General features: G+C 35.1%; 1 protein-coding gene across 1 annotated transcript; it reads right to left on the bottom strand.

Annotated features, from left to right (window-relative positions):
* Positions 1-4,917: 4,917 nt before the first annotated feature.
* LOC149842775 (cytochrome P450 714C2-like) lies at positions 4,918-26,216 on the bottom strand. Its single transcript, XM_090001571.1, has 5 exons — positions 25,885-26,216; positions 24,602-24,828; positions 24,263-24,510; positions 22,791-23,175; positions 4,918-5,583 (listed from the first exon to the last, which is right to left on the bottom strand). Exons 1-5 carry the CDS (start codon positions 26,174-26,176, stop codon positions 5,158-5,160), a joined length of 1,578 nt encoding a protein of 525 aa, XP_089857697.1. The 5' UTR covers positions 26,177-26,216; the 3' UTR covers positions 4,918-5,157.
* Positions 26,217-27,399: the final 1,183 nt, after the last annotated feature.

Raw genomic sequence — 27,399 nt, 5'->3', positions numbered from 1 at the left:
GTGCAACTGAGTTCACTGCTTTCATGAGACTAACTTTTCGATCTTATTGCAAGCTCAGTCTTCTGGCTTCCTATTGGGAAATGAAGTTATGTGTAGCCCCCATATCGACCATCACATTGGTAGCTCTTTCATTGATAGTCACCACCAAGTATATTAATTCCTTTTTAACCGTGGATACTACAAAGGTGCATCCATCTAGTGCGTTCACCCTCTGCAAGGCCCCTATTTTGATGTCATCTTCCACGAGTTCTTCTATCTCGATAGTGTTGGCCGCCCTTCTTCCTTCATTTTCTTGATTTGGTTGGGGTAATCTTGCACGAAATGATTTACACTATAGTACCAACACTAGAGATTCAAAGGTACCGGTCTATTTCCCCAAAGTTCATAAGGTCATGCTTGGTTTGATTTCTCTGATCTCGAGGATATAGTTGATACTGGTTTCCTCCTTAACCACGGCATTACCTCGATCATCCTTGCGAAACAACCTTGCTTGAGGTCTCCCACAATTAGGGTATTCAATTATCTATTTAGCTATCGCCATTGCACTAACAAGGTCTGTCGATTTCATCCGAGTCAACTCCTGTTGAGCCCAAAACCTTAGTCCTCTTTTGAAAAAGTAGATATGATCTATCTCTGACATATCCTCTATATCGAGCATTACTGATGAAAATGCAACTACATATTCTTGAATGCTCCCTGTATGCCTAGGACCATAAGCTTGTCACGGGCAAGCTCCTCTGCATTATGTGGAAGAAAATACCCTCTCATTTTCTTTTTGAAGTCGTCCCATGACTCGATCATAATTCCACCGTATTCTATGTTTTGATATTGCATCCTCCATAATACAATGACACCTTGGATCAAGAACCTAGTCACAGTACAGATTCAATCAACATTGTTATTGATCTCAGCCTGATCGAAGAATTGTTCCACATCCTACAGCTAGTTTTCCATGAACTTGGCGTCTCTTTCACCTTTGAACTTTGCCGGCTTGATCGACTTCAGTTTAGGCGATTCACGATGGATCATCATTGTGTTTCTCCCATGTGTGTTGTTTTCAGGATTTTCAGCATTGGCCACACCACCAATCCTGTTTTCCAACAACCTTTTTAAGACATCGTATCTTTCCCGGAGTTCCTGCATTTCAGTCTCTTGTGTATTAAACCAATCTATTAATTCTTGGACTGCAACCCTCGGCTCTTCGGTCTCAGCCCTTACATCAACATCTAACTTTTCAGAGTCATCCTATGCCCTTTCAACTGCATTGGTACAAGCACAAACATCCCCTGACAATTTCGTAATTCTTTTCTCGATTTTAGTCACCCGTTTCTCTATAGGGCTGACTATTTCTTCCAGACGAGACACCTCTTCCACCTCCATGGCAGATTTTTCTTTTTTTGCCTTTTTGCCTTTATGACCTTTTTCGAGGAGTTCTCTCAACTTTGAGTTCATGATCAAACTCAATCGATGAGGGTTTTAGCAAATGCCCCTCTTTCCTTCTCCTAGTTTTCGAGTAGGCTCTAATACCAGTTGTCATAGGCTTATCTAGAAGCATCGTTCGATACTTGGTGATTCCAACCAAGCCAGCCTTCTAAGTAAAAAAAAGCAACACTAACACCCCGCACCAGGGTGCACAATCACAATAGAGCACGTACAATCTCAAAGAGAGTAACAGAGTAAGCTTTAAGATTTAGAGAGGGATGGGGGGAGGGACGCATTACCATTAGGCCATAAACCATTTATGTACACTACAAAGAACCAAAGATGTATTTACAATAAAAAAAAGAAAGGTGAAAACATGGCGGGTTGGAACACCCCCCTTCAAAAAATAAATTAATCAACAAAAGTGGTGGGTGCTACCATGTGAAACATTATGGACATTTAGGACACGTCTGAAAGCGAGAAAGATGTAGGAAAATGGAGCCGAGGTCAGAAAACCGTGTGGTTTTTTTGACCTTTCCAAATGAATGAAAATGTTTAGCAGAGAAACATTTTGAAAAAAATACAACTTTTGATAGGAAAGACTCCTCAGGGGATGGGTGGAGAAGTCTTTCCTATCTGAGTGCCCCCTCTCTCGTGGCCTTGCCCCTCCTCTCCTCCTGCACCTTTAAAGAGCGCAAACCAGAAGCCGAGAGGTGTCTGTACGACCCTAGGGTTTTATCATCGTCTCTCCTTCGAGCTATATACAGAAGCGTAGCCTCTCGACTCAGGGCGCTGAAGGTGAGTCATTTTTTCAATCCTCTGTTTTTTGTAATTCATGTTTTCGCTTTTTGTTTTCCCTTTTTACTGTTGATTTGTTGTTGTTGATGGGATTTGATTTCTTTTTCGTGATTTCTAATCTTTCGATAATCTATTTTGTGCTTTTCTCGAGATTTTTCGTGATTTCTGATCTTTCGATAATTTGTAAAAAGGGAAATGAGAAAACTGATGAGTTTTATGTAGTGAAAAACATATTTGTTGGATATTTGTACTCGGTAGAAAGGAGAAGAAGGATGCTTAGGAAATGATTTTCGATCCCTCCATCAAGTCAATCCTAATACTTGATCTGATTTGATTGCCACACTTAACATATGCAGGTGTGGTTGAAGTTTGCTTTCCAAGTCTGTCTATTGTTGAGTGACTTTTTCTGTGTTGGACATGGAAAGTCCATTCTGTATTAGAAATTTACCAAAGAAATTGTAAAATACGAATGACTTATATTGGCCTCTCCTCAGGTTAAGCAACTGATATTCTGTTTTTAACATTGAACAAAAACAACTTACTTCGATATATTTACTGAACTCCTGGGCTGTTTTATTATTTTGTTTACTGCAAATTGAACAGTCTCAAAGATTGCCATTACGGGCAAGCAGGTTCAATGTTAGTTTGTTGCGCTTCTTATTGGTTGACAGTTTCTCCAATCACTTTGTAATGGCAATCTTTTAGCTCCATGAATGTTCAAAATCTTTTTACATGGTTGTCTTGACAGTTTTTACAATTTTGTGCCAACAAGCCACAAGGGCATTATGCCAGCAAGAAGATGAAAGTGGTGAAAGTATGTTGTTGAACTTCATATATCGTTACTTTCTCAAGGAAATAAAAGGGGTTCAATTGTTTGTCTTGTACATTGTTCTATGGCATCGTGGTTCTTTTGCTTCAATTTGACTTCATCTTTGAATTGCAACTTATTCATGGCTGCGTGTCAGTGGGTTTGCGTTTATGCAAGATAGGCTTCCTTAGTATATCATAGTCATACTTCTGCTGTGAAAATTGGATATTGTCCTTCCCTCTATTGACTTCAATAATCAGGAAATAGCTGTTATATATTCCCTCTATTATCATACTTGATCTAATTTGATTTTATATTGTTAGCTGGGAGGAAAATTTTTTTATGCACAAACAAACAAGCAAAAAAATTTCTCGTTCGTTTCCAGCCCATTTTTCTCATGTTACACACAAGCAAAAAACTTCTCATATAAAAAACTCTCATAGGCAAAACTTTCTTTTCCTGTGAGAGTTTTTCTTGCTTCCAAACTAGTCCTTATAGCCAAATTCTGGAGAAATAGAATTATTGTTTCACTATCCTTGTTGGTTTCATCTACGTTGAGATTCCTTGCAGCCAAAGAAAAGGGACTCCAAGTCCCATGTTTGTTTGTTTGTTTTTTTCTTTGTTTCTTCGACAGAGAAAGCTGGGGTTAGTCTGACCCCTACCAGTTATACAACCATACCATTTGGGGTTCGAACTTGCAACGACCCTGAAACTGCTCCTACCAGACAACAGGAGCCCCCGTTGGTGAGTCCCATGTTTGTTTGGTAACTATCCATAATGGGTGTTATGAAAACTTGCCTTTGTGGGTTACTTGGGGAATCCCATGTGGAAAGGTGCTGCGTGGGATTTCTTAGGAGATCTAGAAACCAAAAAAAAAAAGGAAACAAAAAGACAAAAAAAAAAGAAAGGGTGAGGCAAAAAAAGCGTCTCTCTTGGTGAAGGAGTGCTCTTGCACATGATAAACACGGATCCCATCATATGCATATGATTCATATATTCAATCCTAACCGTCCAGCAGAACCATTCTATTTCATTTAGATGGTTAGGATTGAATGTATGAATCATATGCATATGATGGGATGAGTGTTCTGGGATTGTTGAGAGTTTGCCTCGAGGGAGAAGATGTGTGATTTAGTCAACCGATACGGACACCATTTCAATGTATTTTTTCTTGCTTTTAAAAGCCGTATAATCTTTTGTGCTGGTTGGTATCAATAAAATTCTCTCGTACTCTTTTCATGGACTTGTGTTTTACTGAAATTATATAAATTTGGTGTTTTGTGTACTTGATGGCTTTCTTATTCTTCTTTGCATCATATATATGACTACTTCTTAGAATTTGGAACCCTTGCCTGCAAGCGATTAGCTCATTCGGAGCCACAAGTTTAATGTGATTGTAGATATATGATGATATCGTATGAGAGAGCTTATGATGCCATTTATTGGTTAGATGAAGAGCATATGAAGAAGTTTTTTTTTTTTTTTTTTCAATTTTGGTGTTAGTCATCCATTCAGTAAGCGCGACTTATATCTCTATGTCATAGACGCAGTAACAAATGAGTAGGGCTGGGCATATCGAAGCTAGATACTAAATGCATAAGTCTAGAAAACCCGCTTAAGAGACCATTGCAAAAATCCTATTATTTAGGCTTAGAAGCTCTCAGGTGCCTTTCTTTCTTTATTTATTTTTTTTCGCACAAAGGCTTTGTATTGGAGCTGGGTAATGAGGGAGAGTTGAGGAATTAGAAAACTTGGTAAGAGTCCTCCAATTTCTTGATTTTTTTTTATTAGCAAGCTGGGGTTAGGCAGAACCCGCCCAGCACCAGAACTTGAATTGGGAAATAGTTGGTTTAATTTACTCATATTTTCCAGTTTTCTCATGACAAAGAACCAACTCAAGCTTGGTGATGATCGAATTAGCAATCAAAGCAGTTGTGTAATCGAGGTGCAACACACACACACACACATATGAAAACAGTCACACCTTTTTCTACAGAGAAAGCTGGGGTTAAGCAGACCCTTACCAGTTATACAACTATACCATTGGGGTTTGAACTTGCAACGTCCCAACACAAAGTGACGTGTCCTCACTTGCTCCTGCTAGGCAAGCGGAGCCCACGCTGGTAGAGTCACACCTTCTTCATCAAAAGCTGGAGCCCATTCTTAGGCTGGATAACCAGTCGAAATGCAGGGCAGTGCTTGTAGTTTGGTGAGAGGGAGAAGGAGAACCTCGACAGTATCATCGACAGGATAACCTTCAACTCCACCATGGCGAAGTATTGGCCCAAGCATATGCGAGGCCCCATGCCGAAGGGCATGTACGCATGAGGATGCTTGCAAGCGTTCACGGCCCCGTTTGCAAACCTGTATGGATTGAAGGAATGAGCATCTGGACCCCAGATCTCCGGGTCATGGTGTAGAGTAGCGATGGGTATCTGGATGTTTGTGGATCGTGGGATTCGTATATCTCCCACTCTCATCTCCTCAAGGGCTTCTCTAACCACAAATGCTGCTGGTGGATACAAACGCAGGCTCTCTTGAATCACCATCGTCAACTGCATGTGAAAATTTGACAATATTTCTATGAAAACTATACGAAACAAATGAGCTCCACGATATATACATATATGGGGGTAAAATATTGGCTACTAATGAAGGTAAGAAACTAATGATTAGAAATTATTTTTTTCTTCAAAAAAAAAATTTTCAATTTCTTGTAGATGAAAATGTTAAAGATGTGATCCACATAGTTTGTTAGTAAGAAACAACTAGAGAGAATAGTATTTGAGAAGGAAATATGATAAAACAAGAGGACTTTTATTTTAAAAAATAAAGAACTTAATGGGTTTTTGAGGAGAGGAAGGAGGCAACAGTGAGAACTTTTTACTTCATTTTTTCATTTTAATGCTATAGATGAGGTAGAGTTAAATGCTAACTAAATGCTTAGGAATATGAAATTCTTTTTTACAAAGCATTTTTACAGTGTTCAAGATTCATGTGGAAGCACAAAGAGTATTTCTACAATCTTCAGCATTCTTACTTTCTAATATTCAAGTTTTTTTGGGAAGCTTAAGGAGCATTCCTACTCTCTAAGCATTTCTACAATATTCAAGATTTTTGAGGAAGCTCAAGGAACATTCCTACTTTCTAAGCATTTCTTCAATATTCAAGATTTTTTTTGAGAAGTTAAAAAGTCATTCTAGAATTACAAATTACGATTTTAACATCCCCTTTTAATTTGTAATTCCTAATGAAGTCTTGAATTTTTCAAATTTGTCTGATGATAGCGGTTTGGTAAATATATCTGCTACTTGATCTTTGCTGCTACTTGATCTTTTCTGGGGATGAACGCTTGTAAGATTTTTCCATTTTCAACAAATCCTCTAATGTGGTGATAACGAATTTTAATATGCTTTGATCATCAATGAAATACCAGATTCTTGGTCATGGCAATGGCAGATTTGTTATCACAGTAGATAATGGTTGAGCCTTCTTGCTTTTGTTGAAGATCTGACATAATTCTCCTTAGCCAAACTGCTTCATATGCTGTCGTAGTAGTTGCAATGTATTCTGCTTTAACAGATGATAATGCAACAATATTTTGCTTTTTGGAAGACTACGAAATCACCTTTGTTCTCAAGCAAAACACATAACCTGTCATGCTTTTTCTATCATCAATGGAACCTACCCAATCACTGTCAGTAAAACTAAGTAAATTAAAATTATTTTCTTTAATATATTTAATTCCCAACTTTTTTGTGCCTTGAAGATACTTCAAAACCCTTTTTTGCTACTGCAAGATGAAGTTTACTTGGCTCACTCCTAAATCTTGAGATGATACTTACTGCATTCATAATATCAGGCCTAGTATTTATGAGATAAATCAAATATCTCAATAAGCTACGATACATTGATGCATCAACCTTTTTTCCTCCATCATTTTTATATAGTTTTTCATTTACTGCCATTGGAGTGCTGCTTACTGACTTGCAGTTTGACATATTAAATCTTTTTAACAAGTCTTCAACATATTTTTTTTGAGAAATAAAAATTTCTTCATTTATCTGTTTGACCTTTATTCCCAAAAAAACATTCATAATTCCGAGATCAGACATTTCATATTCCTTCATCATAGCTTTTTTGAATTTTTCAACCATCATTGGATTTGTTCCAACATATATCAAGTCATCAACATACAAAAAGATAACCAAAAAATTTCTTTCACCTTCTTTCTTTACATAAAAAGATGGCTCACTTGGACTCTTTTGAAAACCATTTTGAATAAAATAGTTATCAATTTTCATGTTCCAAGCTTGGGGAGCTTGCTATAAACCATACGAGGCCTTCTTTAACTTGTACGCTATTCCTTCTTCGCCTTTCTTTTTGAAACCAAGAGGTTGTTCTACATAAACTTCCTCTTTAAGATCTCCATTTAAAAATACTAATCTGACATCAAGTTGGTAGACACAAATTTTTAATTCTGCTGTAATGGCAAGCACAATTCTTATTGTTTCAATTCTAACTACGTGAGCAAAGGTTTCATTAAAGTCTACTCCATATTTTTTAGAATAACCCTTTGCAACTAATCGAGCTTTGTGCTTTTGGATTGAGCCATCTTCATTGAAATTTGTTTTGTAAATCTATTTTAGACCAACAGTATCTTTATTTGGTGGTCTTTCTACCAACTCCCATGTATGATTTTTTTTTATTGAAGAGATTTCCTCATTCATGTCAGTTTTCCAAATCTTGTTTTATACAACTTCAAAATTTTGTGGTTCACAAGAAAATAGTGCCAAATTACATTCTTCATAAATTTTAGAGAGATTTCTTACCTTTTTAGGAGGGTCATCTGATTTAGAGTATGAGTTATCCATGCTTGTGGTGACGTCATTTTTCTTCTAATTATCATGATCTTTTGAAGATAGTTCTGCTAATTCTGAGTCCCAACTCCATTCACTTGTTTCATAAAAAATTACATCTCTTGAAACCACAAAGTCATGAGATTTTAGATTGAAAAGACGAAAAGCTTTAGAAGTATCACTATAACCAATAAAAATATACTTTTCTCCTTTTTCATCAAACTTTTTTCTGTCTTGAGATATAATTTTTGCATATGCAATACAACCAAAGACCTTGAAATAATTTACCTTTGGTTTGTGTTTGAACCATGCTTCATAAGGGGTCTTGTTGATAAGAGACTTTCTTGGCGACCTGACTAAGATACGCACGACAGTAAGCCCAAAAAGTGTTTGGAAGATTTTTTTCCTTTTAACATGCTTCTTGCCATTTCAACATTTGTTCTATTACGTCGTTCAACGACGACATTTTGTTGTGGCATTTTTGCAGTTGTCAACTGCCTTTTAATGCCATGCTCCTTATAGTAGTCCCAAAATTCATTTGATGTGAACTCTCCACCTTGGTTTGTTCTCAAGGCTTTCAATTTGAATCCACTTTCATTTTCTGCATATGCTTTGAATTGTTTGAACATAGAAAATGCTTTTGATTTTTGTTGAAGAAAATACACCCACATCATTCTACTATAATCATCCACAAATAATAAAAAATACCTTTTACCATTATGTGACTCGGTTTGAGTGGGTCCACAAATATATGCATGAACCAATAACTCAAGTGGACGTTTTGCCTTCAATGAAGAGCTAGAAAATGATAATCTATGAAATTTTCCATAGATGCACCATTCACATATTCCTTTTTCATCGTTTATACAGGAAAGTCTTATCACCATATGCTTTTGTTTTAGTGACTGCAAACTTCTATAATTTATATGACCAAATCTTAAGTGCCAAAGGTTTGAATCATCTAATTTTTTTACACTATGGGCTTGATTTTCACAGGGACTCATTGTCAAAGGAAAAACCTTGTTTGAAACCATTTTTACTTTGGCTACGGTTTATTGACTTTTCTTGACGATTATTTCACATTCATTATTGTTGAAATGAATTGAATATCATTTTTGTATCAGCTGGCCAACACTTAAACAATTTTGTGCCAAGCCAGGAACATAAAGAACATCATGAATGAGTTTAGATAAATATGCTTTTGTCTTCACAACAACGACTCCTTAGCCTTCAACTGCTTGAGATTTTTCATCTCCTAGCCTTACTTTTGATCGAACGTTTTCATCCAACTTAGTGAAACAATCCCGATTGTCGATCATATGATTGTTGCACCCACTGTCTAGATACCAAATATCAGGTGACTCTTTATGAGCATCTAAGAGTGAGAAAAATAAATGATCATTTTGTTAATCATTTTTTAAAAAAATTGCTTCATTTTTTTAAACCAACATTCTCTGCAATCTTTTGATTTGTGCTCAGGCTTTTTGCATACGTAGCACTATGACTCAGATTTGTCATTTTGTTTGTTATATTTTGAATTGAAATTATTTTTTTCTCGTCCTCAACCTCTTGTTGGTCTTTAATTCTTACCTCCTCTTCTATATTGCATCTTTTGAAAGACTTTTTCTTCTTCAACATTCAGCTTATATTGGAATGTTCCAAATTCTTTGACTCGGACCTGAAAATACGCTTTTCATGTGCTTCCAAAGAACCCATTAGTAGATAAATCTTTTGATTCTTCAATTGCAGCAACTACATAATCATATTTAAATGGTAAGCTTTGTAAAACTTTTTTAACATTTTTCGTATCTTCAATCTTGTCTCTGAAATTCCACTAGAGGGGGTGAACAGTGAAATATGATATAGATCGATAAAATAAAAATTAAAGACAATAAGGCACAATACAATAAACACAAGATTTATACTGGTTCGGTCGAGTTACTGACCTACATCCAGTCCCTAAGTAAAACACTTGAGCCTTTCACTATAAAATCCGTGTTACGGGATAAATAGTACAACACCCTCTTCCTCAGAGGTCTACTTCTCTCAACAGAGAAGGAAAACACCCTCTTTCTCAGAGGTCTACTTCTCTCAACAGAGAAGGGAAACACCATCTTTCTCAGAGGTCTACTTCTCTCAACAGAGAAGGGAACAGAGGTCTACTTCTCTCAACAGAAAAGGAAAACAATAGATAACAGAAAGTTACAACACTTTCCTAAAGAACCTTCAGAATGATATGCAGTGTATGAATGCACATATGAAGATTCTCATAATGTTCTCTCTTTTGAAAATGGGCAGAATAATCTCTCAGAGAAACAAAATGTTCTTTTCTTTTTCACACACAGTTGATTCTTTTATCAGTGAGTTTTTCTTGACTTTTTCTCTTTTTTTTTCTAAGCTCTTTTTCTGTGTATCGAGTAGGAGTTTTTCTCTTTGAAAGCTCACATGTGTCTTGTGAAATATTATTTTGTTTGTATATATATAGGTTTTTAAAATTAGTCGTTGCTTTTTAAAATGATTGTCCTTTTGAGATGTGAGGTGTCAGGTCATCACAAAACATATTTTTATGAAAGAGTGTGTGAAATGATATGTGTACTATATTACTTTTTTAAAAAGTCGTCATTCCATAAATTCAATATTTGAGGTACACTATACGTTGTTTGTAATTAAAAATAAAATTTAATTTGTAATGGGTCTTTTCTCAAAATAAATGCTTTGTAGTACATTGAACGTTGAAGTGTAATTTATAACGTAATTTTGTTTTTACTCAATTTAATGATTTGTAGTATATTAATAGTTTTCTTACAAATCATCACTTCTTTGGTTAAATGTATGTAAGTACAATAAATTCTTGTTAAGTACTTTATTTATAAATGGTCATTTCTCAAATGCTTTTTAAGGTGACATTTGATATTTACAAAAAGAATGATGGCTTTAAATATAAGTCGACATTCTTGGGTGTGTATTTAGCATTAAATAAATAAAAGGTCATTTCTCAAATGCTTTTTGAAGTGGCATTTAATGTTTACAAAAAGAATGATGGCTTTAAATATAAGTCGACATTCTTGGGTGTGTATTTAGCATTAAATAAATAAAAGGTCATTTTTCAAATGTTTTTTGAAGTGGCATTTAATGTTTACAAAAAAAATGATGGCTTTAAATATAAGTCGACATTCTTGGGTGTGTATTTAGCATTAAATAAATGAAAGGTCATTTCTCAAACTTAATTGTCTTGTTAAACAATAAGTAGTTGTGTATAAAATAATACTTGTTTTCTCAAATCGTCAATTCAAGATGAACGATTGTGTATTATCAGTTAATACATTTTGTTTTTTTCTTTCATAAAAGCTTTTGAAATCATTAGCTTTTATATCTTTTCAAGTTGTCTTTTTCATAAATGCTTGTTAGAAGGTGCAATTAATGCTTTTGAAATCATGAGCTATTATATCTTGTCAAAATGTCTTTTTCATAAATGCTTGTAGGAAGTACAATGATTTTTTTCAAAAAGGTGTTTTTGAAATAACGTATCCTTTTATGAAAGCTTAGCTTTTTGTAAATAGATTGGCTTGTATGATATTAAAGCATATAGTGTCATATGAAATATGCATGCTTCTGAAGGTTCTGTTACATATGACTCTAAAGAAGAAAAAAGTCTTCCTCTTGAAGTAACTGATCTTCTTGGATAAACTTTATGAATGTATGACCCATCAAGCTTTTTCTTCAGAGTAGTATGATTGCATCAAATACTCGTTAAATGCATGACACATCATATTCAGTCATAATATAACATATTTATGAAAGCATATCATATTTCTCATATCGCATAAAAGCATATGATATATTTATCATGTATCATATATATGCATCATGACAGCATATCATATTTATTATGTATCATCAAAACATAGTTTATCAACATTCTCCCCCTTTTTGATGATGACAATATATGCTCCCCCTGTCAATAAGCCATATGCATAATGATAATTTGAATATGATATCATAGATAAAAAATGCATAAGACGATAGTATATAAAACATAAGTAAAAGTTTAAGTTCAAGAAATCGAATTTCTCCTACATAGGAGAGATAGGTTTTTCTCCCCCTTTGTCATTGACAAAAAGGAGGGATCAAAGTAGAAAAGTTATTATTACAGACCAAAAAAAATATAGTTCATTCGGAATCAGACGAGGGATGAAATTTGTGAAGTAGAGCATCTTAGCCAATCTTCAGTGAGTGAAAGGCTTGCTGCAGAGGCTTGATTCTTTAGCAGGAGATCCTGTGTGTTCTGGACATCTACAAGAGCAGAGAATATATCTAGTTCAGATGTCGGAGCAAGATCTGCTTCACTAGAGCCTTCTTCGTCAGTATGTTGTGAGGGCAACCCTTCTTCGGAGAAGTAGGTATCATCAAACACATGTGTAGAATAGGAGACGACGTCATTGTGAAGTGGCATATTGAAGTACTTAAGAATGCGAGTAATAAAACATCCAAATGGAAGTGAACGAAAGGCACAAAAATTAATCATGTTGTTGAATATGATGCTCGACCAGTTGATTGGGAAGGAACAAAAAATCGCATAGATTAAAAGAGAGATTTCATTTGGCATGAATCCCTTGGACGGTTGTTTGGGAAAGATATTGTGAGATAAGTTTTGTGACAAAAGTTGAGCATGAGGTTTCAGATTGCTCATATGCCACGAAAAGTGCGTGGATCGTGTGAAGTGAAGCATCTTTTTTAAAACAGTACGATCGATAGGTACTATGTTTGGTAGGTTGATTCCATAGGATGAAAGGTTCAGAATGCAGCCTAACGAGTGAATGTCAAAGGAAATTATTTTACCATGGACCATGGTGGTGACAGCCATTTGGTCATGGTTTACCGAGAGGTTGGTATAAAAAATCTTGATGAGATGGGGATAATAAGACGCAGTGTTTGATGATCCTAAAATTAGAACAAAGTCTTGTAGGGAAGTTTCAAGATCAAAGGAGGTGAAGTCTTGGAAGTGGACTAACCTACCTGTTTGGATTGGAAGAGAGCTTATGTAGTTGTAGTTGTGAATGAGATCTGGATATCTCAATTATGAGGATTCAATCATGTTGACATCTTCAGGGAAGGATTTGGAAGAGGAGGCCATGGCAAGTAACTTGAGAAAATAAGAAATGAACTTGGAGAGGATGTAAGTTGATAGAAGTTTTTGAATAGGTGATGAATTCGTGAAGAGTGAATCAGTTTATAGAGGGATAGAAGGATGAAGTTTATTTTAATAACAACTTGATGCTTTGTGAATGACAATTGAAGTGAATAGAATTTGGATTTTAGCTATTTGCATTATTCGTGAGTGTCTATTTGTAGAGAGTGAATAGTGTATCTTAAGACACTCGTGAATGAGAGATCAAATCACTCTTTGGAAGATGTGGATGAAAATTTATTATATTACGTTAGATGACAAAAAGAACATAGTTTCGAAAATTATTTTTCATTATAATGAAACCTTGATATAGGAGAGTCCATTGAATTGAGAGAGTAGTCATTTTGGAGCATGATTTATATGACAAGATAGAAGAGATGAATAGAAACAAAGAAGTGTGTTGTATGATGATAAATAATGACCCACGGATTTGAAGAATCCGATTATAGAGATGAGAAGACATGAACAGTCTTGGAATGAGGAAAAAGATATTGTGAGAAGAGATGGAAGTAAGAATGCTACCATGTGAAATAGAAAGTTGAATAATGGCCTAATAAGACAAACAACAAGTTGGTATATAAAAAAAGATTTTACTTAACGAAGATAGATTCAATTTTCGTAAGGGAGGCTTTGAGAAAGATACAAGAGAGAGTTATGAGAGAATGTTATGATTGCTTATTTAATGTAAAAGTGGTTTTTATGGATAGGCATGAAAGGAGAGGTCATCATGTGATGTGTACTTTGAAAGATATGACATTTTTGAAAGAAATGAGTGACATAAAGTATTTGTGTTGTATTTAAAAACTTGTGGTTTTTATGAGTATACGTGAACATGTGAATGACTCTTTTTTACTTTGAAAAGTGGTAAAAGAGATGATGAGACAAGAAAAGAAAAAAAAATTATATTCGAGATTTAAAAACAATAATAAGAATAGATGAAAAATAAGAATCGACAAGAAGGAATCAGATTAAAAAAAACTTAAAATATATGAATGATAAACAAAAAAATCATAAGATATTGCAAAGTTTTATCTAAGTAAAACTACAAATGAGTGTGATTAATTATAAGTCACTTAGTTTACAGATTCATAATTCTCTTCTAATTCGTATAAAGTCTTCATTTTTTAAAGGTTTAGTGAAAATATCTGCTAATTGTTTATTAGTGGGTATAAATTCAAGTTTGATTATGTTGTTTAAGACTTGTTCTCTTAAAAAGTGGTGTCGAATTCGAATGTGCTTTGTACGTGAGTGAAGAATAGAATTTTTAGATAAATTGATAGCGCTTGTATTATCACACAAAATAGTTGTATTTTCAAATTTTAAACCAAAGTCTTTTAATGTCTGTTTCATCCAGATGACTTGTGTACATGCTAGGCTTGCAGCAATATATTCAGCTTCAGTAGTTGATAATGATATGCAATTTTGTTTCTTACTGAACCATGAAACTAGTGAGTGCCCTAGCATATTACATGTTCCACTTGTGTTTTTTCTGTCAGATTTACTACTAGCAAAATCAACATCACTGTATGAGATTAAATCAAATGTAGATGATTTTGAATAAAATAACCCAAAATCAACGGTTCCTTTTAGATATCTCATTATTCTTTTTACAGCTTTAAGATGTGATTCCTTTGGATTTGATTGATATCCAGCACATAAGCAAACACTGAATATGATATCTGAACGGCTAGCAGTTAAATATAGTAGTGATACTATCATACCTCTGAATAACTTTGTATCCACAGTCTTATCATCTTCATCTTTGTCCAATACAGTGGTTGTGCTCATAGGGGTATTCTTTGAAGCAATTGAGTTCATGTTGAACCTCTTCAAAAGTTCATGAGCATATTTAGACTGATTGATGAAGACTCCATCCTTGGTTTGCTTAATATGCAGCCAAAGAAAGTAGATGAGTTTTCCCATCATACTCATTTCAAACTCTTTTTGCATGGACTTAGAAAAGTCTTCACAAAGACCATTGTTAGTAGATCCAAAGATGATATCGTCCACATATATTTGAACGATTAAGGTATGATCATCCACTATTTTTACAAATAAAGTTGAGTCGGCTTTGCCTACAGAAAATCCAGTTTTCAATAGAAAAGTTTTAAGTCTATCATACCAAGCACGAGGTGCTTTTTTAAACCATATAAAGCACGTTTTAGTTTAAAAACATGATCAGGAAATTGTTCATTTTCAAAACCTGGAGGTTGTTTTACATAAACTTCTTCATTTATAAAACCATTTAGAAAAGCACTTTTAACATCCATTTGATATAGTTTGAAATTCATATAGCTTGCATATGCCAAAAACATTCTTATTGATTCAAGTCTAGCAACATGAACAAATGTTTCATCAAAATCAATATCTTCCTCCTGATTGTATCCTTGAGTCACTAGCCTTGCCTTGTTTCTTATAACATTACCTGATTCATCCAGCTTGTTTCTGAAGATCCATCTTGTCCCAATGATTTGATGATCTTTTGGTTTTGGTACAAGATCTCACACATCATTTCTTTGAAACTGATTAAGTTCTTCAGTCATGGCTAGCATCCAGAACTCGTCAATGATGGCTTCATCAATCTTCTTAGGTTCAAGTTGAGAAATGAAAGCCATATTTGCAATACGTTCCAATTGAGCTCTAGTTTGAACCCCCTTGGTCAGGTCTCCCAAAATATGCTTTTGAGGATGATCTCTGATTTCAGCAAATGTTCTTTGATGATCATCTTCATTAGATTTAGCTGTGTTATCTAAGAAAAAATCTGTACTTTCAAGATCATCATCGTTAGTCTGCTTATGAACAGATTGATCAAGTATTAGTACTCTTATTGAAAACTCTGTATACTTTACTATGGCTTGAATATCCTAAGAATATGCCTTCAACAGATTTAGCATCAAATTTATCAAGGCTATCTTTTGTGTTTAGGATAAAGCATTTACATCAAAAGACTTTGAAGTAGTCTATTCTTGGAGTTCTGTCATAGAATAGTTCATAGGGAGTTTTATTCAATAAAGGGCTGATAAGAACTTTATTTGAGATATAGCATGCAGTGTTAACAACTTCAACCCAAAAGTATTTAGCAAGATTATTATGTTGGAGCATAGTTCTAGCAAATTCTTGAAGGGTTCTATTCTTTCTTTCTACTACACCATTTTGAGGTGCAACTCTAGGAAATGCAAAGTTATGAGAGATACCATGCAAGTCACAAAAATTTACAAAAAGATCATTATCAAATTCTCCTCCATGGTCACTACGAATTTTAACAATTGTAGAAGATTTTTCATTTTGTAACTTTTTACATAAATTTTCAAATTCACAAAACGTATCACTTTTATTTTTCAAAAATATTACCCAAGTGAATCTAGAGTAATTATCAACAATGACAAAGGCATATTTATTATGATTAAGACTAGCTACCCTAGAAGGACCAAAAAGATCCAAGTGGAGAAGTTCTAAAGGTCTTTTACTTGACACGGCATTTTTTGATTTGAAATTTTGACAGTTTTCCTAATTGACAAGCATCACAAAATTAGTTTTTTTTTAATGATATTTTAGGTAACCCACGTACCAAGTTATTTTTAGCTAGTTTAGACATATATTTAGAGTTAACATGACCCATTCTTATATGCCATAAATTTTGAGTCGTTATTAGCTATAAGACATTGTTCAGTAATATTCTCTAGGTGTAATTCATAAATATTATTTTTTCATATACCTTTCAAAATAATATTTTCGTTGGTGTCTGCTATGAGGCATGCATCATGTTTAAAGCTAACATTATATCATGTGTCACACATTTGACTTATACTTAAGAGGTTATGTTTTAAACCTTTGACAAGGAGAACGTCTTTAATAAGAGGTTTATCGATGTTACCAATCTCAATTATTAATTCTTTGTTGTTATCTCCAAAGGTGACAGTTCCTTCTTCTTTATGATGAAGAACAACAAAAAGATTCGGATGTCTTGTCATATGCTTTGAACATCCACTGTCGAGTATCCATCTGTTCTTCTTTTTCAGTGCCTGTAATAGATCAAGTAAAACTTCTTTTTGGTACCCGATCGGGTCCCTTTTTGTTAGACTTTGGAACCCATATTCATTTTGATTTGGGTTTGTCTATAGACTTAGAGGAGTACATGGTAATAAAATTGAAGTTGTAACACTCCTGCTTAGGTTCAACAGAACTTTTGACAAATGCAGTCTTTTGATTCATACAAGAAGGTCTATTTAGATGAGAGTAACTAATACCATTCTTATAAAAAGATAATTTTTGACAAATGCAATCTTTTGATAGGAGTTTATCCAGATTCTCTTTCTCTTTGGTAAATTTAAAAACCGTTTTCATAAGGTTTTCAGTTTTGCTTTTTAATTCTGAAATTTCTACTTGAAGATTTTTAGTCTTGGAACTAGTAAAACTAATTTCAGAAGCAAGAATAAAATTTTTCATTTTCAACTCAGAGTTTTCAATACTGAGTTTTTCATCTTTCTGGGAAAGCTCTAAATTCTCGGATTTTAAAATTTTGTTTTTGAGAATCATTTTCCTAGATTCTTTAAAAAGATCTTGAAAAGAATTTAGAAGTTCTTCAAAAGAAAAATCAGAAGATTCACTTATAGAGCTTTCTTCTGCCATGAAGCACATATTTGCAGTTTCGGCTTCATCGTCACTTGACTCTTCACTGGTAGATGGTTCTAAATCATCCCATTGAGCATGTAGGGCCTTTTTTTTGAAGAACCTTTTCTTTTGTTCCTCGATTTTGGACTTTCTTTTCAGAAGATGACAGTCACGTCTTACGTGACCTGACTTATTGCATTGATAGCACATGGTATCTTCCTTAGAGTCTTTCTTTTCCTTGTGCTTATTTGATAGCATGTTCTTTCTCATAAAGCCCTGAAATTTCTGATTAAGCAGTTCAATTTCATATTTCTTTTCTGAGTCCTCATTCTCAGAAATGGCTGGGAAGGCTAGATTTTTCTTCGTAGGTTATTCATTTTCCCTTCTTTCTTTCATGTGAACTTCATAGGCCATGAGATTGCCTATTAAGTCATCCAGAGTGAGCTTGGATAGATCTTGGGATTCTTCAATGGATGTGGTTTTTTTCTCCAAGTTAGTTGTAAGTGATCTCAAGATCTTTTTCACCTTATCGGTCTGGGAATAGGTTTCTCCCAGAGATTTAAGATCATTGGTGATGTTGGTGAATCTAGCAAACATCTCTGTGACGGGCTCATCTTTATTCATTTTGAATAACTCATATTTTCTAACTAGAGATGAGATCTTAGCTTCTTTTACTCTGTTAGTTCCTTCATAGATAACCTCCAGAGAGTGCCAAATATCATATGCGGATTCACAGACTGATATTTTGTTAAATTCATTTTGATCAATGGCGCAATACAAAGCATTCATAGCCTTTGCATTTAGGTTTGCCATCTTCTTTTCTTCATCAAACCATAGACTATAGTCTGAAGATGGAGACGTGTATTGACATTCAACAATTTTCCATACAGCAAAGTCTATAGATTTTAAGAATATGGTCATCCTGCATTTCCAATATCCATAGTTGGTGCCATTGAAGAAAGGAGGGCGAGATGCGTGTTGACCTTCGATGTCACGAGCATAAGAGGTTGATGTCATTTGTGCTGGAAGACTTGTTATGTCGAAACTAGCAAAACCTGCTCTGATACCAAATGAAATTTCACTAGAGGGGGGGTGAATAGTGAAATACGATATAGATCGATAAAATAAAAATTAAAGACAATAAGGCACAACACAATAAACACAGAATTTATACTGGTTCGGTCGAGTTACTGATCTACATCCAGTCCCCAAGTAAAACACTGAGCTTTTCACTATAAAATCCATGTTACGGGATAAATAGTACAACACCCTCTTTCTCAAAGGTTTACTTCTCTCAACAGAGAAGCAAAACACCCTCTTCCTCAGAGATCTACTTCTCTCAACAGAGAAGAAAAACACCCCCTTTCACAGAGGTCTACTTCTCTCAACAGAGAAGGGAAACAATAGATAACAGAAAGTTACAACACTTTCCTAAAGAACCTTCAGAATGATATGCAGTGTATAAATGCACGTATGAAGATTCTCGGAATGTTCTCTCTTTTGAAAATGGGCAGAATAATCTCTCAGAGGAACATAATGTTCTTTTCTTTTTCACACACAGTTGATTCTTTTGTCAGTGAGCTTTTCTTGACTTTTTCTCTTTCTTTTTCTAAGCACTTTTTCTGTGTATCGAGTAGGGGTTTTTCTCTTTGAAAGCTCACATGTGTCTTGTGAAATATTATTTTGTTTGTATATATATATAGGTTTTTAAAATTAGTCGTTGCTTTTTGAAATGATTGTCCTTTTGAGATGTGAGGTGTCAGGTCATCTCAAAACATATTTTTATGAAAGAGTGTGAAATGATATGTGTACTATATTACTTTTTCAAAAAGTCATTATTCCATAAATTCAATATTTGAGGTACATTATACGTTGTTTGTAATTAAAAATAAGATTTAATTTGTAATGGGTCTTTTCTCAAAATAAATGCTTTGTAGTACATTGAACGTTCAAGTGTAATTTATAATGTAATTTTGTTTTTACTCAATTTAATGATTTGTAGTATATTAATAATTTTCTTACAAATCGTCACTTCTTTGGTTAAATGTATGTAAGTACAATAAATGCTTGTTAAGTACTTTATTTATAAATGGTCATTTCTCAAATGCTTTTTGAGGTGACATTTAATGTTTACAAAAAGAATGATGGCTTTAAATATAAGTCGACATTCTTGGGTGTGTATTTAGCATTAAATAAATAAAAGGTCATTTCTCAAATGCTTTTTGAAGTGACATTTAATGTTTACAAAAAGAATGATGGCTTTAAATATAAGTCGACATTCTTGGGTGTGTATTTAGCATTAAATAAATAAAAGGTCATTTCTCAAATGCTTTTTGAAGTGGCATTTAATGTTTACAAAAAAAATGATGGCTTTAAATATAAGTCGACATTCTTGGGTGTGTATTTAACATTAAATAAATAAAAGGTCATTTCTCAAACTTAATTGTCTTGTTAAACAATAAGTAGTTGTGTATAAAATAATACTTGTTTTCTCAAATCGTCAATTCAAGATGAACGATTGTGTATTATCAGTTAATACATTTTGTCTTTTTCTTTCATAAAAGCTTTTGAAATCATTAGCTTTTATATCTTTTCAAGTTGTCTTTTTTATAAATGCTTGTTAGAAGGTACAATTAATGCTTTTGAAATCATGAGCTATTATATCTTGTCAAAATGTCTTTTTCATAAATGCTTGTAGGAAGTACAATGATTTGTTTCAAAAAGGTGTTTTTGAAATAACGTATCCTTTTATGAAACTTAGCTTTTTGTAAATAGATTGGCTTGTATGATATTAAAGCATATAGTGTCATATGAAATATGCATGCTTCTGAAGGTTCTGTTACATATGACTCTAAAGAAGAAAAAAGTCTTCATCTTGAAGTAGCCGATCTTCTTAGATAAACTTTATGAATGTATGGTCCATCAAGCTTTTTTTTCAAAGTAGTATGATTGCATCAAATAGTTGTACTTGATCAGGTTGTCTTCATTCTTCTTAGGTGAAATAACCTTGCATCAAATACTCGTTAAATGCATGACACATCATATCGAGTCATAATATAATATATTCATGAAAGCATGTCATATATTTATCATGTATCATATATATGCATCATGACAGCATATCATATTTATTATGTATCATCAAAACATAGTTTCTCAACAGTCTCCATATATTCTAATTTGATTTATACTTTCAGCAACCCGAGAAAAGAATTTTTGCATGTTTTCACTGTCCTTCGTCAATAATATATCAAATTCTCCAAAGAAATTAAAGTTTGATTTATACTATTTTTTCGGAACCTTGAAATTCCTTTTTTAAGATGTTCCATGCTTCTTTTGATTTGAAAGCATTCATGATACGAGGAAATATTGATTTACTTACCCCTTGTTGGATGAAGGGAATTACTTTAGTATCATTTTTTTTGCATTCTTTAAACTTCTTTTGTTTTGCAGGAGTCCATAAAGACAACATTGCATTGTCATCTGTATCTTCATATCTTTCAACAACGAACTCCCATAGATCTTGAGATATGAACAATGTCTTCATTTGAAGACTCCAAAATTCATATCTTTCACCGTCAAATATCGGTACCTGATTTTGAGAAAAGTTGAAGTTGGAGTTATTGGAGCTTGACACCATAGCACTGTTGAAAATATGTCCTTCTCTAGCAGCGCTCTTTGATACCAAAACTTGATGGAGCAGCACAAGTGTTGAGGATCTCTAACTTGAGGGAATATTATTTGAGAAGAAAATATGATAAAATAAGAAGAATTTTATTTTAAAAAATAAAAAACTTAATGGTTTTTTAAGGAGAGGAAGGAGGCATAAGTAAAAGAACTTTTTACTTCATTTTTTTTATTTCAATCTCCATGCCTCAAACATTAACATCTAGCCCTTTATATAGGCTATAGATGAAGTGGAGTTAAATGCTAACAAAATACTTAGAATATGAAATTCCTTTTTACAAAGCATTTTTACAGTCTTCAAGATCAAAGAGCATTTCTACAATCTTCAAGATTTTGGGGAAGCTCAAGGATCCTTCCTACTTTCTAAACATTTCTACAATATTCAATATTTTTTGGGAAGCTAAAAAGACATTTCAGAATTACAAATTATGATTTTAACAATTATAACAAATAATTAGGTTTTTAAAAGATTCTAAAAATCAATGGCCCACCAAAAATTTATAGCCCAAAAGATCACATTTTTATAGTAGAAAGCGCAATCTAAGGCTTGACATTAGCAAACAAACCATGTTGAACACATCTATGTGGTTAGATTGAGTCAATACAACTTGCACTTATGTTTTTTAGCTCATTAGTTTTGTACCTTCATTAGTAGCCAATTATTATCATACACACGTGTGTGTGTGTGTGTATATATATATATATATATATATATATATATATATATATATATATATATATATATATGAACAGTTAGATGTTTTTAGCATGATCAATTTAGTGGGAATCGGCTCTTGGATCATGTTTTTTTTTATGAAAAAACATGTTTTTATGAGCCGAAAAAACTGATACCTTCGTAGCCATTCATTTTGGATCACCTGAAAACCCTGTATACAGGTCAGATTTCGACGATCCAAAAGCTGGTTCCCACTAAACAAAACCTATAGAAAAAAATACTTAAAACTATAATTTTTAAAAGGGCGTAACAAGACCTAACTAAAAAGGAAACCTAAAGAACACATTAGAAGGAACCCTAACTGAAATGAGGAAAACCACTCAGCCTTACATGGCCTACCTCTGAAAGATACTAAAGGTAATAAGGTTTGATCCAATGCCTTCATCTCAGTATCCTGGTAACCACCCTGCTGGCTACATGGGCGACTCCCATGGAATCTTTTTTTCTTTTTTTGGATTTGTAACTGGAAGAAACCGCATCCTGACACAAAGACCTGGTTGTGTTGGCTCGACCTGTCATACCTACAGTCATTGTGACGACGACATAAAACTCCGTGGCTAGGACCTCCGATCTCGGAGCCTATATTGGGAGAGGAGACGCTAATGAGAATCAAACCTTGACCACTTGTCTAGTGGCCAAAGTCCCACCCTGCCAACCCCTATGAGATTTGAGATGACATACCGTTTTCATCTTGGAAAGAGCATCGGCGTCGTCCGGCAAGCAGCCTCCACAAACTGCTTCCACTTCCCTGCGGATGACCCCCTGCCATTCGGGGTGCACGGCTAGCAATGCTAGCGTCCACGTAGCAGAAATGGCTGTAGTTTCATGACCTGCGAACATGAGGCTCTTGCAGTTGTCCACTAAGAAGTTCTCATCAAAGGAGGCGTTGGCATCACCTCTCTCACCTTGAAGAGCACTAGACTCACGTATCAATGCTTTTAGTAGGTTACTACTGTGCCCATTAGCTGTATGTTCTCCCTGGCTTTCCCTCAGTAAGTCCAGTATCAATGAACGGATCTCTCTTTCTAGATTCCAAATCTCACGATTGTTCTTGCTCGGAATGAACCTGATTCAACCACAACAACGTTAGCTAAATTAGGACGTGGAAGGTGGAACTCTTCCATCTTCATGACGCCAAGCAGATCTATGTCCAAACACCCAAATGAAAGTGATAATTGTGCAATTGGTTCTAATTGCTGTTTTGCTGTTGATTCTTTTTTAGTCCTAGTTTCTACTTTATCTCTTTCTCTACTTTGTTGTTCTTGGTCTATTTAAGTGTTGGATGATACATTGCCATCTATATTTTTCAGAGTTTTATTTGTATTTGGTTCCTTATAGATTATTATGTCAATTTTCTTACAAAAGAAAGTTGTATGCTTCAAATTATATTCAAACATGTGAAGTTTGGCAAAGTTAGTTAGGCTCGGCAGAGAGACACAATACCAGATGCTGAATTGATCTATGGTGCCAGATTTGATGAAAACAACTTGCAACAAAGAGACCTCACCAAAAAAATAATTGAAGTATGAAGAAAGGGATGAGTGGATCTCATTCCTCACTTCAATGCCTTTTACATGCAGATGATAAAAGTGGGTTTCACTATCCATTATGTTGGGCCCCGCTGCTTGCATAATGAACAGTGACGATGCAAAACACGGAGCGCTTAAAGGCATGTTTGGTTCGATCACATGAGGAATCTCATTTGTACAAGCAACCAAACATAAAACAAAGTAAGATGTGAGAAACAAAATCTCACTTGCCTTGGCAAATTAGAATCGCTTTCTCATTCACGAGAGATTCAGAATCACATGAGACCCCATGTGATTCTGAATCGTATGACTTCCAGCAAACCAAACGTAAAGTTGATTTGGCATTTTACTTGATCTGTTCTTGATCTTGTGGCATGTGACTCTGAAGAAGGGGGGCAAATTTGCTCCTCCCGTTTGGGAGTGCTACAATGTTTTCATATGAAAATCATGGGACATTGAGTTGGAAAGAAACATTAGACAAATGCCAAAATTTTCAGAAAATAAAAAGAATTTTCTCCACCTCCCATGTTGAAATTTTCCCATGTACAACCCAGGAAACCCAGCAACGTTGAGAAATTTTCTCTTTTTTTTTCTTCCAAACGTTTACCAAAACAGTATACATACCTCATCCCTGGGATTCCAACGAGCAAGCCATGCTTGGACATAGCACCTTGCAGCGCCCACAGCTTTACAAACACATCCCTGCTTTTTGAACTCTTCCTTCCAAAAAAGGAATTGGATATAACATCAGCAGAGTAGTTTTTTAGATCTTGATCAACTCTCAGCTCTACAGCTTCTCCCCCATTTCCAACCCTCTTTTCCCATTCTTGGATGTAAGGCACGGCGAGCTCCCCAATAAGCCCAACAATTTGCTGCACAAAGCGTTCCAAACAGTTAAAGACTATCTGTGACTTGGAAAATCATGCTTGAGGAGGTTCAATTAAGAGAGTTGGTAGGATTTACCTTGGCCTTATCCTTGTAGAATTCGGGTGCTATTAGCTTGCGAAGGTGCAACCACTCCTGCCCATTTGAGCTAAATATTCCATCTCCAAACAAGGGTCTACGTTCTGTTCTTAGATAGGAAGGCCTTCCCAAAGCCATGGATGTGTTCAAGCTCATTTCACTTGCCAACCCCGGGCTTGCCACGTACATCATGAGTATTGTACCCGTAGAATATGTATAAACCGGCCCTTCATACAAACGATTAGATTTTCCAGTTAAAAATATGTATGCGCAAGTGAGAGTGGGGCAATAGCTGCCTACTCTCATCTGTGCCTAGTGCCTACTGCCATCATGCAGCACCCTTTAAAGGTTTTTCTTTTTTTCGTAAATCTGACCGCATAGATGTGTACTGCATGCTTGATTTTATAGGAATCCACTCTTGAATCATCCCATTTCGACTAATGTTTGACAATCGATTGTCTAAAATTTTCATAATTATTCAAGGTTTAAAAAATCACATTTTTTTTACCAACGGGGCTTGTATGGCGAGGGCAGTTAGTGCACATCACCTTGTGTTGGGATGTTGCAAGTTCTAATCCCAATAGTATTGTTGTATAACTGGTACGGGTCTGCTTAACCCTAGCTTTCTCTGTCGAAAAAAATCGCATTTTTAATAAAGAAAATCACGATCCAAGTAATGTTTCCTAGCAAATTGGTCATGCTGCAGGGTCAAATATGCAAAAAACTCTTGTTTGCTTGCAGTTGCTCCTACTCCCCACTTATTACAAGTGATAGTGACAAAAGTGAGCTTTTATATGACATTTACTTCAACGTCAGGTGTCTACCACTGCCTTTAGTCAGCTGATCAGGATTGAAAAAGATATATCACTATGTACAAAATTGGTCATCCCCAAGTATTTTGAGTCGACTAATTTGCTGTTGAATGGCTATATACTTATATATCCCAATCCTATGTTAAGCATAGATTTAGCACGACACAAGGTCATAGAAAAAAAATCATTAATCGATCGACAAAGAGCAACCATCATTCATTTTTGATAGGTTTTCTATATTCTTTGTCCAATGGTTCTCATTTCTTACCTATAGTCAAGCTCTAGGGTTAGACAGACTTTAACCAATTCATTGATAAAAGATAAACTGAATTACAAAAGCTACCAATCAAGATCACCCAGAGTCCAATTTGATGGTATATGAAATAACTCAAAACCTTAGAAAAATATAGAAAAAAAGCAGGACAGGGAGAGAAAAAGCGCAAAAGAATAGATAAAAACCAAGAATCGTACCATAGACTTTGGCCCAATAATGCAAATAAGGGAAGACGAGAGGAGAGTAGTCATTGGTAACGATGGCGTCGTTTTCCCCGGGCTCCTTCGCCACGGATGCGATTTCCTTCATCTCTTTAATGTTCCCAAGAATAAATGATGGGCGAGGCCCCCCAATTCCTTGCTTTCTAAGAGCCCTCCTGGCTTTCTCTTGCCGTAGCCACAGAGTATCATACAAACAGAAGGCCAAGCAAAAAAGTAACAATACTATTGGAGTACTGATGGTTAACAGCGCCTGTATAAGAAACTCCATTCCTCTCTCTCTCTCTCTCTCTCTCTCTCTGAACCATGTGACTTCACGACTCGCGAGTGCGCATTATGGAGGAGATAAGGCACATGGCCTCATAAAATTCTAAAAGACAAACCAAAAGGAAACGGGTAGAGGGAAACAAAGCATAAATAAAGTGGTGGACAGAATCTACAATAGATTTTGGTAAAGTTAGATAGAGAGCCACGTGGGGGTGGGGGTGGGGTGGCGCTGTGGGCTGCGGTGCTGTGTGGACCAGCACCTGCGGAAGAGACCCGTTGTTGGATGCATGAAGAGTGGAATCTTGGTGATGCCATGGACGACTTCCAAGGAAGCAATGCCAACATCTCGCACCAAGGTGTACAATCACAACAGAGCAAGCACAATCTCAAAGAAAGCAACAGAAAGAGATAGACAAAGAAAGCAACACTCCTTTATAAGCTTCAAGATTTACATAGAGATTGAGAGGGGAGGGGTAAAGACCCGTTACCATTATAGTACACGGGGGATCTTAAGCCATAGGCCATTTATATACACTACAAGGAACCAAAGAGGTATCTACATCAAGAAAAGAAAGGTGAAAACATGGTGGGTTGGAGCATGCTCCTCATCCTAAATTAGCACCATCCTCGACATGATCTGTTGTTGCTATTCTTCAATTGACTGCTGAAACTGTCGAAAGTTGTCTGGAATCTCTCAACTGGCATCGTTCTCTTGTAATCCTTTCCATTTTATGAGATACTTCTTCACTTGTTCAAGATAATTATTGATGTCATTCATAATAAACTCAACTTCTTTGGAGGTCGATGCTAGAGTTAATGTTGTAGCTCGTTGAGGAATGGGAGCACATTAAGGTAGATTGCGCTTGGGATCCTCTTGGTCTTCATTGAAGGGCTTCGGAATGCAAACATGAAAAACGGGGTGAACCTGGAAACTAGCAAGAAGATCTAGCTTGTATGCTAACTTGCCAATCCTCTGGATGATGACAAAGGGGCTATCATATTTTTGAATGAGTCCTCAATGATGCTCTCGAAAGATAGTCATTCTTTCGGGGTATAACTTGACCAACACTTTAGCTCTGACTCAAAATTCAACAGGTCGACAGTCTTGATCTGCCTATTTCTTCGTCTGCTTAATAGCTTTATGTAAAAATGCCTTTGCTAATTCAGTTTGGTCATGCCAGTTCTTGACAAAGTTGTAAGCAAATGATGCCTTTCCCCGACCTTGGG

The sequence above is a fragment of the Nuphar pumila genome, chromosome 3 (assembly GCF_984573655.1).
Source record: "Nuphar pumila chromosome 3, dmNupPumi1.hap1.1, whole genome shotgun sequence".
NCBI classification, from domain to species: Eukaryota; Viridiplantae; Streptophyta; class Magnoliopsida; order Nymphaeales; family Nymphaeaceae; genus Nuphar; species Nuphar pumila.
The sequence above is the reverse complement of the archived record's forward strand: the minus strand, read 5'-3'. Positions and strand labels throughout refer to the sequence as shown.